The sequence below is a fragment of the Oculina patagonica genome, chromosome 3, assembly GCF_052425735.1.
Source record: "Oculina patagonica isolate OP01 chromosome 3, crgOcupat, whole genome shotgun sequence".
In the NCBI taxonomy this organism is placed as follows: Eukaryota; Metazoa; Cnidaria; class Anthozoa; order Scleractinia; family Oculinidae; genus Oculina; species Oculina patagonica.
The window spans coordinates 18,786,200-18,803,668 of record NC_135760.1 but is presented as its reverse complement, the minus strand read 5'-3'; the positions used below and the strand labels follow the sequence as shown (position 1 = coordinate 18,803,668).

The following is a 17,469-nucleotide window of genomic DNA, read 5'->3' as shown; positions in this document are numbered from 1 at the left end:
CGTTGTCTTTAACAAGGTGTTTAATTTATACCCCACGTAATAAGAAGTGTTTATTGGCACACTGTGTTTTTCTTTTCATGATAATAATTTCATATCAAGGTTTTTTGCTTTAAAGCTAATATCTTTTTCTTTACCATAGTTAAAAATCAGTTACCTAAGGCAAAACAGTCATTTGTCCCCTCCCGCAAACATATGATTTAATTATTTTTTTTGGTTTCAATGAAATTTTCTCACAAGGAAATTTTTTGTGTTTTTTTTCACCTCAGGTGCCTGAGTGATTTAAACTCAATTTTTTTCTCAGTCTCACGACATATCAAATTGAACATCAGTTTGATCACGTCTAAGAAGTCATGTTTCACGGAAAGGTTTTGCTCTTCTTGGCAATATGTTTTCTTTTCATGATGTTTCAGCCGGCATCATCCCAACAGGTAAGAGTAAAAAGCAGCTCCTTTATTAACAAAAGCCTAAAACTGACGCCTTAACTTTCGCAGGCAAATTAAAGCATGGTTCTTCTTTCTTTTATCCCAAAATACTTTTTGCCAAACTGTGCAAATACTGTAGCTAGCTGGCAACTATACTTAACCAATCGTACCCGGATCATAACAGTTTTACATTTTTTCGGAGAAACTAAAATGACTTATCCACGTAACAAAAGTATATTTAAAGTTGTCTTCCATCAAGGCTGTATCCAATAATTCAGCGTGTGGACAGATGATTTGGACTCTAAGCATTTTTGAATGTGCTATTTTTTAATAGGTCGAGTTAGCCAAATCTTGTAATTTCTTTGTAATAAACCATGTTCAATAACATTAATTGCAACTACAAATTTTTAGGTTACAATTAAGCAAGAAAAAAAAAAACGATTTCGGAATTAACCCTGGAGTTTAGCAGCGTCCGGCTTCAAACAAAAGGGGAATTTCAAGACAGGCTCAATTTCAAGACAAGACTGACGTCAACTTTCTCTGGTATAAAGTTTTCTTGCAAGCCAAATTGAGTTAGTTGGCAATCCACTGGCTAAAACCTTGTTGCAAGAGCAATCAGAAAAATGATTTTGCAAAAGCCAAACAAAATTTTTTATGGTCGGCTGTGGGTTGGGACGCTGAACGGAGAAAGGTGATGCACTGATTCCTGGTTCTTATTTAAATCCATCAAGAATTAAGTGGTTGTAGCAAATGTAGCGATGAGATGTAGTACAGTGAATTAGTTAATAAATCTCTCAACCGAAAAACCGAAAAACGTAGATTAAAAAATATTTAATTAATTAAACAGTTTTTAGTTCTAGGAGGATATTGGTAGGTGCTTAAAATATAAAAACTAAGGTTTTCAAGAGAGAGGTGCTTTAGCAACAAACACAAACAATTGTTTTGTAAAGCAATTTTGATGGATCTTTAGTCTTTTAATTGGTCAGTTACCTTTAACCTATGCTTACAGATTTTAGCGCCCCCTCCACCTAATGATACTACTGTTCCTGGACGGTACGATGGCCTTTATGGGAGGGTACGTATACGAATTGCACCTTATTGGGGGTATTTAAAGAAAATATGCAGGCAAGAATTGCCATTCAGTCTTAGAAAGCTCCTATTTTTCAGCAAGAGTATTTGTCACTTTTACGTTTCTTCGCTAACACTTGCGATTATATCACAAACCAACATATCTTGGGAGAAATTATTAAATAACAGTATTTTTGCGCGGATTAGGATGCCGCGCGGATGAGGCGTTACTAGTCTCGCTGTGTTTTAAAATACGAGTCATAAGCTATAGCTGGTGCCTTTAAGTTAGGGCAGAAACCCATAAGGGTTGAAACGTGTAACGCGCGCGCACAGCGTTTGAATATTCATTTTGCTTAGTACCATATTTGGAAACACGGATAATTTGTACGCGAATGCTTTACACACGTAATGACATACGCAACATAATTTTTGGTTTTGCGGTAAGTTGCTTGAATTTCGACCTAAACGCCGTAATTTTCTTACAGAAACTAAAGAAATACATCAAATGTATTGAAGCGAAGTTCTCCAGACTACTTTAAGAAGATGAAACAAGAGAATTTAACCAAATTTAACTTTATTCAACCAAGCTTGTTCAAAAACAAGATTACGCCATCGAGCGCGAGCTAGCGCGCGCTGTGAATTTAATCCAAATATAGTATTTTTGATTGGTTAAATGTTTCTCGTGATTTTCCAAATATGGTACTTAGTGTAAACGAATGTGCAAACGCTTTGTACAATGCGAATCATACGGAGTTACCGTTTCAACCCTTATGGGTTTCTGGTTAGGGCTAATACAGAGTACTACTCCGCAGTACCGGTACCTGTTTCATGACATGAAAAGACTTAAGGCGCGCGCTGTGGATAATATATCCTGACCTATCCTATGCTCAGGCTCTAGTAGCTGCAGGCATCACTTCACTGTACGAGAGGAGACAGACATTGAGTGAAACTTTATTTGATCAAATTATGGGGGACCCAAGCCATAAGCTACATGAACTGCTGCCGTCACGTAACGAGTCCACTTACTGCACACGAAGCCGGGAGTATTTTGAACTACCGATTTGTAAGACACATAATTTTAGAAACACTGATATCATGAGGCATAAATTAAATTATAAATAGTTTCCAATATTTTATCTTGTATTTTATTATTATCATTGTAAAGTAGTTCGTAATTCAACCGCTCCAGCAGCTGCAATGAGATCACTTATAAAGAATCTATCTATCTCGAAAATGTCAGGGAAATTTAATCTATTACTTCGGCGGGGATAAGATATCTTCAAACATAGACGTGAAATTAGTTTCAATGCCCAATGCTTTGAAGTCTCGACCTTATTAGCCCTTGCGATTCAACACGATACAGTTTCTCGAATACCTAACATAAATTTAACTCCTTATGTTACAGTGCCACGCGCCTTACCGTGGCCACCCAACAAACTTTTTTACAAGTGTCATCTTGCAATATTTCACGTTTTCACTGTGTTTTGTTGATAAATACGATATAACAAGTATCCACTTGATTGTATTCAACTTTGCAAGGTGGCGTGCTCGTCAAACATATAGTGATATAACGATAAAACACTTGCAAAAAGTTTGTTGGGTGGCCACGGTAAGGCACGTCGCGCTGTAAATAAGTAACTATCTGAGTATATCTAAGATCTCCTTGTCGTCTTAAGTATCATTTAAATATGTCATGTTTCTATATTTACTGTGCATTTGTTAATTTGCAAGAGGAGGGAAGTTAAAAGTCCCATGCAAGTCCGAGGGTACGTATTACTAGATGTTTCTCGTGATTATATTTTAAATACAATGTATTAATCACACAATAATTCCTATATTCTACTTTTAATTGCATTTTATGCTATTATTTTTTCCCCAAATTTCTTAACTGTTATATTAAAAGAAAGATCAAAATTGAGAGTTCAAAATTGAAATTGAAAACGATTGACAGACGAGTTATGAAAGGGAGTCATAGTTTCAACAGACTAAATTTATTGAAATGAAACAATATTTTAAAGAAGCAGATGAAAACGTTGTTTAAAATCAAGTTTCTGAAATTCATAACCTGGGCGACTGAATTTTCATTTTTCCATTGACATTATTATGAACATAAGGTTGACTATATGAATTTTCCTCTCATGAAATCGCGCATATTTCCTTTGGTAAATTGTATTTTCGGATAGAAATATTAAACAGTGGCACAGAACTACCGTAAGTCGTTAAATGCCATTTTTATTGTAGACTCGGACTGATACTGATACTAAAAGCAAAATGGATCACGCGAGGGGCCTATATCTTTACATGAGCTAATTGATACCGGTTTTAAATTTGCAGTGGAGGTATAGGACCTATCAAGGCGAACAAGATCTTTCCCAATATGGTAGGTCATGATCAATAACAAATTAAGCACTGTTTAAAAGAAGTTCTTATCACCCCTCCCTAAAGTACGTTCTATCACAGCATGAAAATAGGGATTTACAAAAAATTAAAGTTGGCTTAAATCTGAATTAAACCAGAAACCCATAAGGGTTCAAACGTGTAACGCGCGCGCAAAGCGTTTGAATATTCATTTTGCTAAGTACCATATTTGGAAAAACAAAGAATTTGTACGCGAATGCTTTATACACGTAATGACACACGCAAAATATTTTTTGGTTTTGCGATAAGTTGCTTGAATTTCGACCTAAACGCCGTAAAGTTCTTACAGAAACTAAAGAACTTCATTAATTCATTGAAGCGGAGTTCTCCAGAGTACTTCATGTAGATGAAACAGGAGAATTAACCAAATTTAACTTTATTCAACCAAGCTTGTTCAAAAACAAGATAACGCCATCGAGCGCGAGCTTGCGCGCGCTGTGAATTTAATCCAAATATAGTAATTTTAAAGATAAGATGTTCTACATGACACGAGCATGGGACAAAGAAAAATTCTGAGTCCCCGACGGGAATCGAACCCATGGCCTCCCAGAATACCGGTTGGGCGCTCTAACCAACTGAGCTACGAGAGACTCGTTGTGAGCTGGGCCATTTTACTAGGTTGATATGTGACAAGCGTCCTGCATACTGCTAGGATCAGCAATGTCATTAAACGTTTCTCGTAATTTTCCAAATATGGTACTTAGTGAAAACGAATGTACAAACGCTTTGTACAATGCGAATCATAGGGAGTTACACGTTTCAACCCTTATGGGTTTCTGATTAAACTAAATTAGTTGTCCAACTTTAAGCTATCAATTAAACGTTGAAAAAGGTCGTTAAACCGACATTTACGCTATCATGCGTAAATGTGCGACTTAAACTTGGAGTAAAGCAGTCTCTTTACTGAGCTTTAAACTTGAATGTAAAACTAGTATTAAATTCAGCTTTAAAAAATGTAGAAGGTAGTGTCAAGCTGATTAAAAAGGAATTTACGCCAGAGTAAAGTTATTTGTTCATGCTGTGTATGAAATAGGTCACGCCACAATTATTTGCAGGAAAACATTTTTTAGTAATCCTCAATGGAAAAGCATTCCATCCAGGGTGAAAAGCAAATATCAAGCACTACTTCTACAATTTTTTATGGGTCGTAACATATGTATTTGTAAACGCTTCATGAACGCTTCTAGAACTCCGAAATGTCAGTTAAAAACTCAGGAGCCAAGTGACATTGAGTCCCTGGCAGTTTTGAATTCGTTGAATCTTTGTGTTATTCAACATTGTTGAGTTACTTAGTCTTAAAATTAACTTTTTTAAAAAACAATAAAATGTTTCAGATTCAAGACATTTTTAACAGATCTTCTGTCACCTTTAGTATTTTTTTATAATAATTTTATAATTAAAGAATATGTGGAAATGTGTGACTATTCCTAGAAAGTTTTAAATTTTTATGGAATAAGTAGCGGTTCAAAGCGGGCTGTTCCCATTGTATGGTTAAAGGATTTTTTTTTATCTTAAGCTGGAACGTTGTGGAAGCATGATCTAAAATGTATTACGACAATTACGCGAGCATAATGTAAGGCATTATTCTGGCAAGTGTTTGAATACATGTGATGCCTTGTCAGTGGCTTAGTGGTCGCGCAAGCGTGCGCGAATGTGTCGGGTGGTTTCGTAGACGTAATGAACCATAATAAACAAGACATTAGCCACATTTTCTCCTTGGTGCCTTATTGGAGCTACATAGTTTTTACAATGCAATTAAGCAAAAGAGCTTATCTGTTTTCTTTTTAGGGACGCCCTAGGACTCAACCAGTAAAGTCGGGGAGTTTCGAAAGCGCACTTCTCGGAAAAAGGGAAATTTCAAGAAAGGTATTTCAGTTTTTTAAAAGGATATATGACTGTATATAAAATGTAAATCAGTAATCATGCATCAGAAAAGTATGCACTTCGTAACTGATATGTTAATGATAAATAAATTAAGGAAAAAAAAAAATAAAAAAAAAAAAAAAAAAAAAAAAAGGGGGGGGGGGGAAAAAAGAAAAAAAAAAAAAAAAAAAAAAGGGGCCAGCGAAAAAAATTACTTTAAGAACAAAGAACTAAATCGAAACTAAATTTGAAAATGATCTTATGACTTCTCTGAACTCCTTTCATGGTTGTCACATTAACTTTAATTTATATTACATGTAAATTGGCATTTATATTACATATAAATTTGCTTTAAATGAACAATTAACAAAGCTTTGAAAGTAAGCTAACATTAGGTACATACATACATACATAAAACTTTATTTATCCTCGAATTTAATATAGCTAAGACAAGCTAGTTTCTTCGAGAAACAAGTGAAATATATATTAAAAAATAAAAATAAAATAAGTAAAATAGAAATAACAATATTATTATATCCGTTAACTACTTACACATTAAAACTATATAAAAATACAAATTTACAAAGTTTGTTCTATTCACCCCCTCTCCAATGATAAAAAGTCTTAGCTAAAAGTACATTGTCGGATTGCTGTAATGAAGTCATTTAGTGATGTCGCAGTTTTTATAATTTCTGGTAATGAGTTCCAAGTCTTTGCAGCAAAATAGCTAAAAGATTTTAGTCCGTATGTTGTAGAAGACGGCTTCCTTAAATGAAGAATATCACTTCCCCTTAGGCAGTAAGTTACAGATCGCAGGGTGAAAAGATCTTTTAAATACTGCGGGTACTCTTGCAAATGCAGGCATTTAAATATAATGATGAGCATGCTGTGAATCCGCCTGTCACTGAGGGTTACACTACCTATCTGCTGCAGAAGTTCATCGTAATTGGAGTCTCTGTCATCTAAGATAGCCCTAAGTATTCTTTTATTTAGCGTCTCTAGCTTGTCACGATTTCGAGCGCTACAGAAATGCCATACGGGCCCGCAGTAAAAGAAGTGCGGAAGTACAAAAGCTTTATAAAGGCGTAGCAGTGTACTTGCCGGAAAGAGCTTACGGAACCGTATCATAACATTAAGCTGATTATTTATCTTTTTACACACATTGGATATATGTTCATCAAAGCAGAGTTCGTTATCCACAGTCATTCCAAATAGATCAATTGAATTCTTCACTGGAAAGGAAAAGACATAGTCAGTTTTCCCCATTATCATGGCTTGATGTTTGCTGGGATTAACTAGCATGCCATTGTTCCTGTACCATTCAGGAACAATGAAGGTCGCGCAAGACCCTTGCTCATTAATAAATTCATTAGCCAAATTTCGTGAGGGGGTGTTATCTTGTAAAGGTCTATTTAGTTAAATTTTGACCATCGATTCCGCTAAAACTTATCAAAGATATTAGAGGAAGTTATCCACAAAGAGTTTGCTGGAAAGCATTTTTCATTCATTACTTGCAGTAATTAATTTAATTTAATCCGCAAAGGAATAGCATCTCATACAGGGTGAAATTGGTTCATGAACAGACAGAAAAGTTAAACAGCAGCTTAAAGAAAACTTCTAAACTTGGGCATGATTGAAACATAGCTAGCGTTTACATATACCTTTATTTCATCGCACGAGTCCTTGCAATAGTGTCTTTTTAGTATAAAATTATGTTAATGCCCAACAGCTTCTCATTCATAACAATATTCCCTATTATGTAGGAATTGTTCGGTTTCTGTATGGCAAATGACACAACTAGCTTGTAGTACAATTTGTGGTTAAGGTCATTACCCTGCAATAGAACTGAACATAGTTTTTTAACCAAAGTTCGCCTACTGGTTTATTACTTTAAGGGAACTTAAATTTTGAAATAAAAAAGGGGGGTCACCAGGTTCGTTTAGGAGCGGGAAGACTTTGTATATTCCATATAATTCCTTTAAAATTCCTCTGCGAGTACTAGCAAAGTACACGTTTTTAGCGATAATTTATTTTTCAAACACAAGAATTGATCTGTTTTCATTTTATAGAACGAATTTGATCGCTACACCCAAAATATGAGAAAAAAATTGATAGGTCACCAAACTCGTTTACGAGAAAGCGACAATTTACTTCTCTCGCGGACTAAGCTGCATAGAAAAAAGCCGCCATTTTGTTTATGTGCGCGCGCTAATTACGCGTAAAATTCTGCGCAGTTAGGATGCGCAATGCAATACAGGGCAATGACCTTAATAGACACGAGGGATGTTTTAAAACAGTTCACAAATTTGCACGAGCTTTTTGGCTAATTCGGTTAGGGAACTTCAAAACTTCACTCGTACCTGTCAATAATGATCTTTTTTTATCGTACATTCAACTCAATTAGAAAGTAGAAACATATTGTGCTCTGATAGGTCCAGCTACATCAGACGTTGCGTCAGATTTGTGAAGTGTATTGGTGTATCGTTTCTTGTATTTTCTTTTCGCTTTTGAAGCACGGCTTCATTTTCAACAGCAAAACAACTGCCGGACAATTTTTTGTTTCTTTTAATCTCAGTTGCCGGGTATTGACGCGTTTCCGCGCGGTTGTCCTAACTGCCGGCCAGGCAGATACGACCAGCTCTACAAGGTAGGTATAGCAACTACTGTTCATACAAGTATTAACTAATTATCTAATTAGTGGCTTAACTAGTTAAGTTAATTTCAGAAGCGATACTAGTCCAGCAAAAAATCCACCGACCGAGCCATTTACCATAAGTGTCTATAACTTACTTAATGGAAATATTTCATTTTTTCATTTACTGCTTCGACTACTACTTTCCAAGGGCGGAAAGAGGGCAATTGGAAAACCAGTGGATCAACCACTAGGGTACGTATTAATAGTGGCATGATAGTAATAGTTTCATAGATCAATATTAAGAATCACATATCAGTAAAGCTAAAATTTTGGTATGACATCACATGTTTCCGTGGCAACAGTATAACCAATTAAAAACCCTTTATTTCAGTTTTAAGCCAGTAGGTTTTTCCTCACAAACGCGATTGGTGATCTTTATTTTTAACATGTCAAGTGACAATAGTAGCAGTAACAGATTTCTCCCAATTAATTTATTGGTTGACTTCTGTCACTGGCCCACTCTAGTACCTTTGCCCCTGACCCATCCGTCTCCTCCAGTCAAAATAGGTTCTTATAAATGTGAATTTGACCATGTCAGGAGCGTATTCCAACTTATAAGCAAGTACGTTTTAAAAGTTTCACTGAGCTTCTGTAATACGCCGTGACGCATTTATGGGCTTTAATTCTGACTGAGTTACAGTCAAAATAGCCAGCGCGTGCCGCCTAGTATTCCAGAATAGTTTTGATTCACTGCGAACGGATTGGATTATTCGTTTCAAACATTCAAATTCAATTTGAATATTGGAAATCATCCAACCGTAAACACGTGAACACGTGAACCTGTCAAAATTATCGAATTTTATTGGTTAATTTTTGACAGGTTCACTTGTTCACGCGTTTACGGTTGGATGATTTCCAATATTCAAATTGAATTTGAATTTTTGAAACAAATAATGCAATCCGTTCGCCGTTAATCAAAACTATTCTGGAATACTAGGCGGCATGCGCTGACTATTTTGACTGTAAGTGTCAAAACGTCTTTCTTTTAATCCGGAAAATAGTGGCATTGAACCACTAACCGGAATCGTTATTTTTGTCGACGATACGAATTTTAACCAGAGGGTCTGGATGGGGTTTAACTGTTAGGTGAATGTCTGAGAGCACACCCATCCAGACCGTCTAACCAGATTTAGGTAATGTACTTAGTGTACGTGTTTTGCACACTATCTAATATTTTCTGGGATTTGTAATTTGCAGGGAAAACCCAGGAACTGTGAAGCGTGAGGTATGTCAGAACCAGGGGAGGGGGAAGAAACTTTCTTTGTTACTGACAGGACTCTGAAATGCGGCATATCGTTGCCGGCAAAATTGTGTGCGCAGAAGCTATCGAATGGTTGCTAAGGGCATAGCTTGACAAAGTTTATTGTTTAGTTCGCATGTTTTGGTCTGGATCGTGCACAAAACACAATAGCTATTTGCATTTTGTTTGCTCCTTTGAAGTTTGCCGGACATCAAAACAACAAACAGTTGACATAGACTTGCACCGTATCCCGCCACCGCTGTGTCGTCAAAGAAAAGTGCCGACTTTCTTCCCTCCCCCTCTCCCTGGTCAGATCCAACAACAAGTTTTTGAATGCTTTATATTATGTTAAACTGAATTTTCGCGACATTATATCATGAAAATTTGGTGTCACGATAAAGGAAAGTCGAATATTTATGAAAAGAAATTTTAAACACATTTTAAATATTTTAGAGTTGAGAGATGCCGCTTTACCAAAATCGAGAAATAACATGTCACGAATATTTTTTTCACCTCCCTATGAGGTGGATATAATTAAAGGAAGCCCATATAACTAGTTCGCCAGAGTCATTAGTCAAATTAAAATAAGTCACTTGCAGCACCCTACTGGACAATTTTCACCCGATAATGCCCAGTTTGGCATAATATTTTCTGGTCACCATAAAAACGCACGTACTATTTGCTGTGTGCTGCACAAATCACCAAGAAATGTAATATACTCTTATGTGGAAATGACAAAGGATACAGACATATTTATTTGTCCAGTTATCAAGCATCTAATAAACTAACAATTCTTTTGTAGGTATATAATGTTTACGTAAGTCATCTTAATTAAATCTCAAAAATTCAAAGAAATACCTAAATTTATTGGTTACTAGTTTTTGAAAGATAAAATCGCTAATTATGCTTATTATGTAAGAGTTGTTTCGACAGCTTTAATAGCGTTTATGTCTGAAGGGGACATACAGATCTGAAAAGAGACATACACACTATAGTGTATATACTCCAAAGACCCCCAAATAGTTCAAGACCGTTTATTCAAGTTCCATGTTTGTTCATTGACCTTTTACATTTTTGGTAGTCTTCGTTTTTTAACTGTCCACTGTCAAGTTTAATTCACAAAGAAAACACCCTGTGCGTAGTTTTTCGCCGCCAAATGACATTTAAGGTATCCATCAGAAAGATCAGTGTCTATTTGCTAGTTAAAATAAAAGCCCTCTAAGAGGACATGTGGTTACTGTTTGCAGTAAATAAGAAGGACAATAATGAGAGAGGAGTTGTATCTTTAGGTTTATTGGATTATTGTTACTTAATTTCGTAGGTACGGTACTTAAATTCGCGATTTTGACGAGACAGTGGGCGCTTTCCATTCGACCAAAAATTTCGGAACAAGAACGAATGGTACAGAAATTTCTTGGGAAAGCTTCTAGAAAATTCGGAAAGTGTTGACTTTCCGAAATGCGAACCATTCATCTGAAAACCCCGGAAATTCCAGAAGCAAAATCAAATGGAACTGAAAGTTCCCGGAAATTGTTTTCGAAAATTTGGGTCTACCTTGCGAGGTTGTCATCTTTTCCGGGAATTTTGGAAAAAGGTACCATTTTACACTCAGCCTAAGTTCCTTCGGCAGAAAATTTAGCGATTTGTGCAGCTAAAAGCAGTAACATGTGTTAAGGAAGCATTCTTGAAACTCCAAATAAAAAATTCAGGTGAACTCGGTTGATTTTCGTTGATGTTTTGCAGCCGGCAGCACAGAAATGTACAAATATTTATAACACCCATGTAGGCTACGCCATTGTTTTGCTCATTAAATTTTTTGGGTTGGCGACGTTTTCGCTGCTTGTAGTACGCCTTTTTAAAGGTCCCTGTATTTGTGGCCACGATGTCATTCATGGAGTTTATTTTCAGTGTTCGGAATGCTTTTTATTTGCAAAAATATCGAGTTATATGTGCAGGAAACCGGACACAGTGCATTATTTTAATGCACCGTAAAAATTTCCATATTAGACGCACAACCTGATCGATCATATGCAAATTTTGTTTTGCCTTATGTGCAGTCAACCGAAAAAGTTGGAAAATGCAGTTCCATTTGCCACTGGAATTTTCCAAAAAACTCAAACCAGAATTTTTGGTCAAATGGAAAGCGCCCAAAATTTACCGGTGTTTTATTTTCGCGATCTGGACAAAAAATACGTAACAAACATTGATTTCGTTACAAACAATCATTTCGGTTAATCTAAAACTGTTAACAGCTCTTTGTATATGTATGGCAAACACAATTTTAACTTAAAATTGACACGACTTTAATTCAAGTGAACTGGTGGTCTAACTGATGCCTTCGACTCCACTACCTGCCGTGTAGTTTTTTTTCAACATTTTCTTTTTTCTTTTTCTAAGTGTCCAGTGCAATTATTGCATTTAGCTGCGCGTGCAAGTCCTGAAAACTTTATTTCAAGTTCGAAGTTTGGGTTCAATTTCATGCTGTGTCTTGCGAGTTTCCTCCTTGACATTGTTCCACGAACGAAGACTTTAAGAACTCAATGTCCACTTTTTTCTGCCGTTGAGCACACAAATAAAAAAAAGTCACTGACTTACTAACTTAATAACTTACAGACCCGATGGCATAGAGTTACTGGCTTTGCTAAAAGAGCCAGTTACCACAAAAAAAAAAAAACATTCTTGTAGCACCTCAAATGACAGCTTTTTTTAAGACTATTAATCAAATTGTTTTAATTTATTAACAGCCTGCACCAATCAACAAGCGAATGCCAAGCCCACCCAACATGGTGAGTATTTTTTATGTGTCAGTCTGCTGTTTAAATTGTTACAAATGGCCTGGTTCGCATAGTTCAGTTAAGGGACGGACCATTATTTGGAGGGTGGGTATGAAAAATCCTCCACTGCAAACTTTTTGTGTAAGTTTATGTACCTTCGCAAACATTTTTTCGATATTCCACCTATGTTTTGTTTACATATCGTGTTCGCAAACAATTTATTTGGTCTTTCTTGGCCCTGCGAACAATTTTTTTCAATATTTTTCATATCCCCACCTCCACCCCCACCCCCGCCAAAAACATAATGATCCGTCCCTTAGAATAAAATAATGTTATATCAATTGCATTTTATTGTGATGCGGCTAAATTAATTACAAAGTGACAGTTGATAACAGTTTCGGTAGTCCTACATTTCTCATTGCCGTATAATTACAGATTTTCAGAATGATGGACGGCTTCTAAGTTTAAAATTCAAGCTTCGACAGAGGCTTTGTTGCAATGCTGGTTAAAATAGAATTCGTTAACTAAACCTTAAATAGACTCTTTCAATGTTGTTCTATGTAATTATTTTTTTGAGCAGGGCACTGAGTACCATGGGTTAGGCAAATACAAGTCAGCGGCTTATAGAAAAAGGGGAATCTCCATAAAGGTATCTTAATGAAAAAAAAAATTGAATCTATTTGTTTTATATAATATAACTCTAATTTTACTATATGAACTCTGATCACGCGCGCGAGTCACACCACCGCGTGATGTCATCTATGCGTCTGTACTGCTATAGATCACAAGTAAGAACCAATTATAATGCGCGCAGAATTCAGGTTATTATATAAATATTATTAGTGTTTAATCAAATCATTACTAAACTTCACAAAACCTTTAACTATTTTTATTCATTTTCGTCAGGCTCGTTCAAAGAGAGACTTGAGGGGAAAAGAAGTCGGAAGTTACTAAGTCAATCAGTATGTGAAAACTAAGTAGCACATACGGGCGCAGCATAGGAACATAGCCTGGATGTTCTGCTGCTTTGAATGTAGTCTTGTGTAGAAATAAAGCATGACTGAAAATGTGGCTTGTTTGTTTGTATTATATGAAATATATCACATGAGAAAGTGAAACTGAGACAAATATAGTTATACGGCCGTTCTGTCAAAAAGTTCTTATTTTCAACCAGCGCTTATATAACTGCAAGTGACTGTGTTTGGTAAACCCAATGTTGACACCAGGAGGATTTTGAAGCTAAGAAATTTGATATTGTATCCTGTTCTCCATTCCTTTCTGGTACACACTAAAACTGTAACCGGCGAAGAACTTGTTTTCCATACAGAACATACAAGAGGAATAAAAACTCTCTAGGTTTCTTCATGGATCTTAACAGGAGTTAAATCTCGCGGAAATTTAATACGCCAGCTGTGTATCCATGATTTTTGATATTGCCATGGAGTCCATGGCAATCACATTTTGACATGTTCTTTGTTTTAATCCTTTTCTTCAGCAAAATTGTAGAATTAGTATATTTTCACAGTCTAGTAGCATTTTAGATTGATTTTAAATCAATTTGCATTATTTTCTGCCCTCTTGGAAAAAGTGAAAATAAAAATGGCGGATCCATGATGGTGGGTTTAAAGGAGAAGCATCCAGAGGATTTTGTATTACTTCAAAAGTTAGAAAAAAATACATTTCATTGTTAACCGCGGAAACTTTAAATAATGGTCCTGGTTCGTTATAAACTACCACGTAGCTAGTGTACTAAAAGTGTCGATGAGCTTCTCTGACCATGGGTGGAAAGAGTCAAAATGAATAATAGCGGTGGAAGTTTGCAAATTCTCGCCAAGTTCTTGTGGATTATGCTCCATATTCCAAGTCCCGAGTCACGTCAATGGGTACGGTTGTTATATATTTACTTCTTGACATCACGAACACCGAATAATAGTTTTCTTTTGGGATAACGAGGACAGTTAGATCAGTCGGGACTGTTAGGACACTTGGGACAATTGGGACAACTGGGACAATTGGGACGATGGAGAAAACTGGGACAATTGGGACAACTGGGACAACTGGGACAATTCGGACAATTCGGACAACTGAGACAATTGAAAAAACTGGGACAATTGGGATAACTGGGACAACTAGGACAACTGGGACAACTGGGACAATTAGGACAATTGGGACACTGGGACAATTGGAACATTTGGGACAATTGGGACAATTCTGTCAACTGGGTCAACTGGGACAATTGGGACAATTCTGTCAACTGGGTCAACTGGGACAATTGGGACAATTAGGATAATTGGGACAATTGGGACAATTGGGACAACTGGGACAATTGGGATAACTGGGACAACTGCGACAACTGGGACAATTGGGACAATTGGAAAACTGGGACAATTGGAACATTTGGGACAATTGGGAAAATTGGGAAAACTGGGACAATTGGGACAATTGGGAAAGCTTGCACAACAGGGATAATTGGGATAATTGGGACAACTTGGACATTTGGGACAACTGGGACAATTGGGAAAACTGGGACATTTGGGATAACTGGGACAATTGGGACAATTGGGACAATTGGAAAAACCGGGACAACTGGGACAACTGGGACAATTGGGCCAATTGGGACAATTAGGACAATTGGGACAATTAGGACAACTGGGACATTTGGGACAATTGGGACAATTGGGAAAACCGGGACAACTGGGACAACTGGGACAATTGGGACAACTGGAACAACTGGGACAACTAGGACAACTGGGAGAATTGGGAAAGCTTGGACAACTGGGATAATTGGGATAATTGGGACAACTGGGACATTTGTGACAACTGGGACAATTGGGACAACTGGGAAATTTGGGATAACTGGGACAATTGGGACAACTGGGACAATTAGGACAATTGGGACAATTGGAAAAACCGGGACAGCTGGGACAACTGGGACAATTGGGCCAATTGGGACAATTAGTACATTTGGGACAATTGGGACAACTGGGACAATTGGGACGATTGGGAAAACCGGGACAACTGGGACAACTGGGACAATTGAGTAACTGGGATAATTGGGAAAATTGGGACAATTGGGATAATTGGGACAATTGGGACAATTAGGACAATTGGGAAAATTGGGACAATTGAGTAACTGGGACAATTGGGACAACTGGGACAATTGGGATAATTGGGATAATTGGGACAATTAGGACAATTGGGAAAATTGGGACAATTGGGTCAACTGGGTTAACTGGGACAATTGGCACAATTAGGATGATTGGGACAATTGGGACATCTGGGACAACTGGGATAATTGGGACAATTGAGACAACTGGGATTATTGGGACAACTGAGATAACTGGGACAATTGGGACAATTAGGATGATTGGGACAATTGAGACATCTGGGACAACTGGGACAATTGGGACAATTGGGACAACTGGGATAATTGGGACAACTGGGATAACTGGGACAACCGGGACAACTGGGACAATTGGGACAACTGGGAAATTTGGGACAACAGTGCTTTCTCAAAAGCTAGTGCGAGTGTTTCGTTGGGTTTCAAAACACGCAAAACGCATCAAAACACAAGTTAAAGCGGAGAGCATTTTGTTTTTTTGGAATGTTTTGAAATGCAAAAAAAATTGAATCTAAAAACAAATTTTCCAACAAAGAATATCGAAATATTTCAAAACAAAGAACACAAAGAAAATCTAAATATGCAGATAGTCATTTGGTTACTGAATTTTTATTAATTGGCATCGTTTGTTTTCGTTAGGAGAAGTAGTACATTCCTTCGTGTCTTTCACGATGTTTTTTCTTATTTAGTGTTGTTTATATAATAAACAAAGTAATGCATGGAGATGCTTGGAGATGAGAAATCTAGTCCATTGTTGTGGTAACTATGAAGCCGGGTAGTATAACTTGTCGAGCCGACAGGTGCTAGGCAAGCTACGAAAAAAGTCTTATCAAATTTGTCTTAATGTAGCTCCAAATCTTCAACATCACTTTAAAATAAATAAAATAAAAACATGCATCTATTTCTACTGATATAGTCACGGAGTGTAGCATTTTTAAGCTTCGGAGTGAAATAAATGGTTAACAGGTTAAATTACGCGGCTGATTTTACTTTAGCCACAGGAGTAGCAAACCGCGAGAAAAACCTGATCGTCACAAAATACAAAAAAACACTGACAACATACAAGAGAGGTTTTCATTCACTAGGACATCTATTTTAAACGAAACAGAGACTTTACATCCCACAGAGTGATCGGGCCTTTCAAGCACACTTTAAAGTTTTCTTTAAAAAAAATAATAATAATTAATTAATTGCACACCAGTTTGAAAGGTAATAGGTCAAGGTAATTGCATTAATAGGTTTGTAATAGGTTTTTCAAACGCATGGTTTAAAAGAGAGATTTATTAAAATCTTCGGCAGGACACTAACTTTTCCTCTCCCGCATACAAATAATTGGATTTTTGTTTCAATTAAATTTTCTCACAAGGAGAGCTGATTTGTTTTTCTTTTCGCCCTAGGCAACTATTAAAAACTGATTATAACTTAAACTTTCTCTCAGTGCACGTTATATCAAATAACACAGCGCTTTGATTGCACCTAGAACATCATGTTTCACGGAGTAGTTCGGCTTGTCTTGGCAACCCTTTTTCTTCTCCTGGTCTTTCACTCGGCATCATCCCAAATGAAAAACGTAAGTGCTTAGTTTCTTTATCGTCAAAAAGCCTTAAACTTGAACGTATGCAAAAAGCATGATTTTTTTGGAAAATAGTTAGTCAAACTGTGCAGAGGGCTACTAGCAAGCAACTGCTTATAACCATCTTACCCGCAAAAAAAACGACAAAATGTACAGTACAAGTCAAGCAAAAGTGAAGCCCGTCCCCATCCAGTGACGTGTTGCAATCAAGAATTATCTCACAACGGTTTAAGAAAAATGCTGCCTAAATGTGTATGAGATTCTCGGAGATTCTCGTTACAACTGATTTCGTGGT

The 17,469-nt window shown here is 36.7% G+C and overlaps 2 protein-coding genes across 5 annotated transcripts in view; both read left to right on the top strand.

The window, feature by feature from the left end:
* The first annotated feature begins 295 nt into the window (after positions 1-295).
* On the top strand, positions 296-13,551 carry LOC144645461 (uncharacterized). Of its 4 annotated transcripts, none has more exons than XM_078505041.1 (11): positions 296-428; positions 1,432-1,497; positions 3,225-3,256; positions 3,825-3,870; positions 5,697-5,774; positions 8,347-8,418; positions 8,615-8,658; positions 9,664-9,691; positions 12,451-12,492; positions 13,061-13,129; positions 13,387-13,551. In XM_078505041.1, exons 1-11 carry the CDS (start codon positions 351-353, stop codon positions 13,432-13,434), a joined length of 603 nt encoding a protein of 200 aa, XP_078361167.1. In that variant the 5' UTR covers positions 296-350; the 3' UTR covers positions 13,435-13,551. The 4 variants fall into 4 exon arrangements, with proteins under 4 accessions (XP_078361167.1, XP_078361165.1, XP_078361169.1 ...); XM_078505039.1 differs by having other exon boundaries at positions 3,222-3,256; XM_078505043.1 differs by lacking the exon at positions 13,061-13,129 and having other exon boundaries at positions 3,222-3,256.
* Positions 13,552-17,061: 3,510 nt separating this feature from the next.
* LOC144647535 (uncharacterized) overlaps positions 17,062-17,469 on the top strand; it is a 58,361-nt gene continuing 57,953 nt past the window's right edge. Inside the window, exon 1 of the mRNA XM_078507332.1 lies at positions 17,062-17,171. Coding sequence (XP_078363458.1) covers positions 17,088-17,171 — 84 coding nt within the window. The 5' untranslated portion in view covers positions 17,062-17,087. The remainder of the gene's footprint in view (positions 17,172-17,469) is intronic.

Bases quoted from the DNA above. Each gene is read 5' to 3' on its own strand.
- LOC144645461 (XM_078505039.1), top strand. From the start codon at position 351: ATGTTTCACGGAAAGGTTTTGCTCTTCTTGGCAATATGTTTTCTTTTC. The intron at 5,775-8,346 runs GTATTTCAGTTT...TTTTAATCTCAG, and splicing joins AAAGGGAAATTTCAAGAAAG to TTGCCGGGTATTGACGCGTT. The intron at 13,130-13,386 runs GTATCTTAATGA...CATTTTCGTCAG, and splicing joins AAAGGGGAATCTCCATAAAG to GCTCGTTCAAAGAGAGACTT.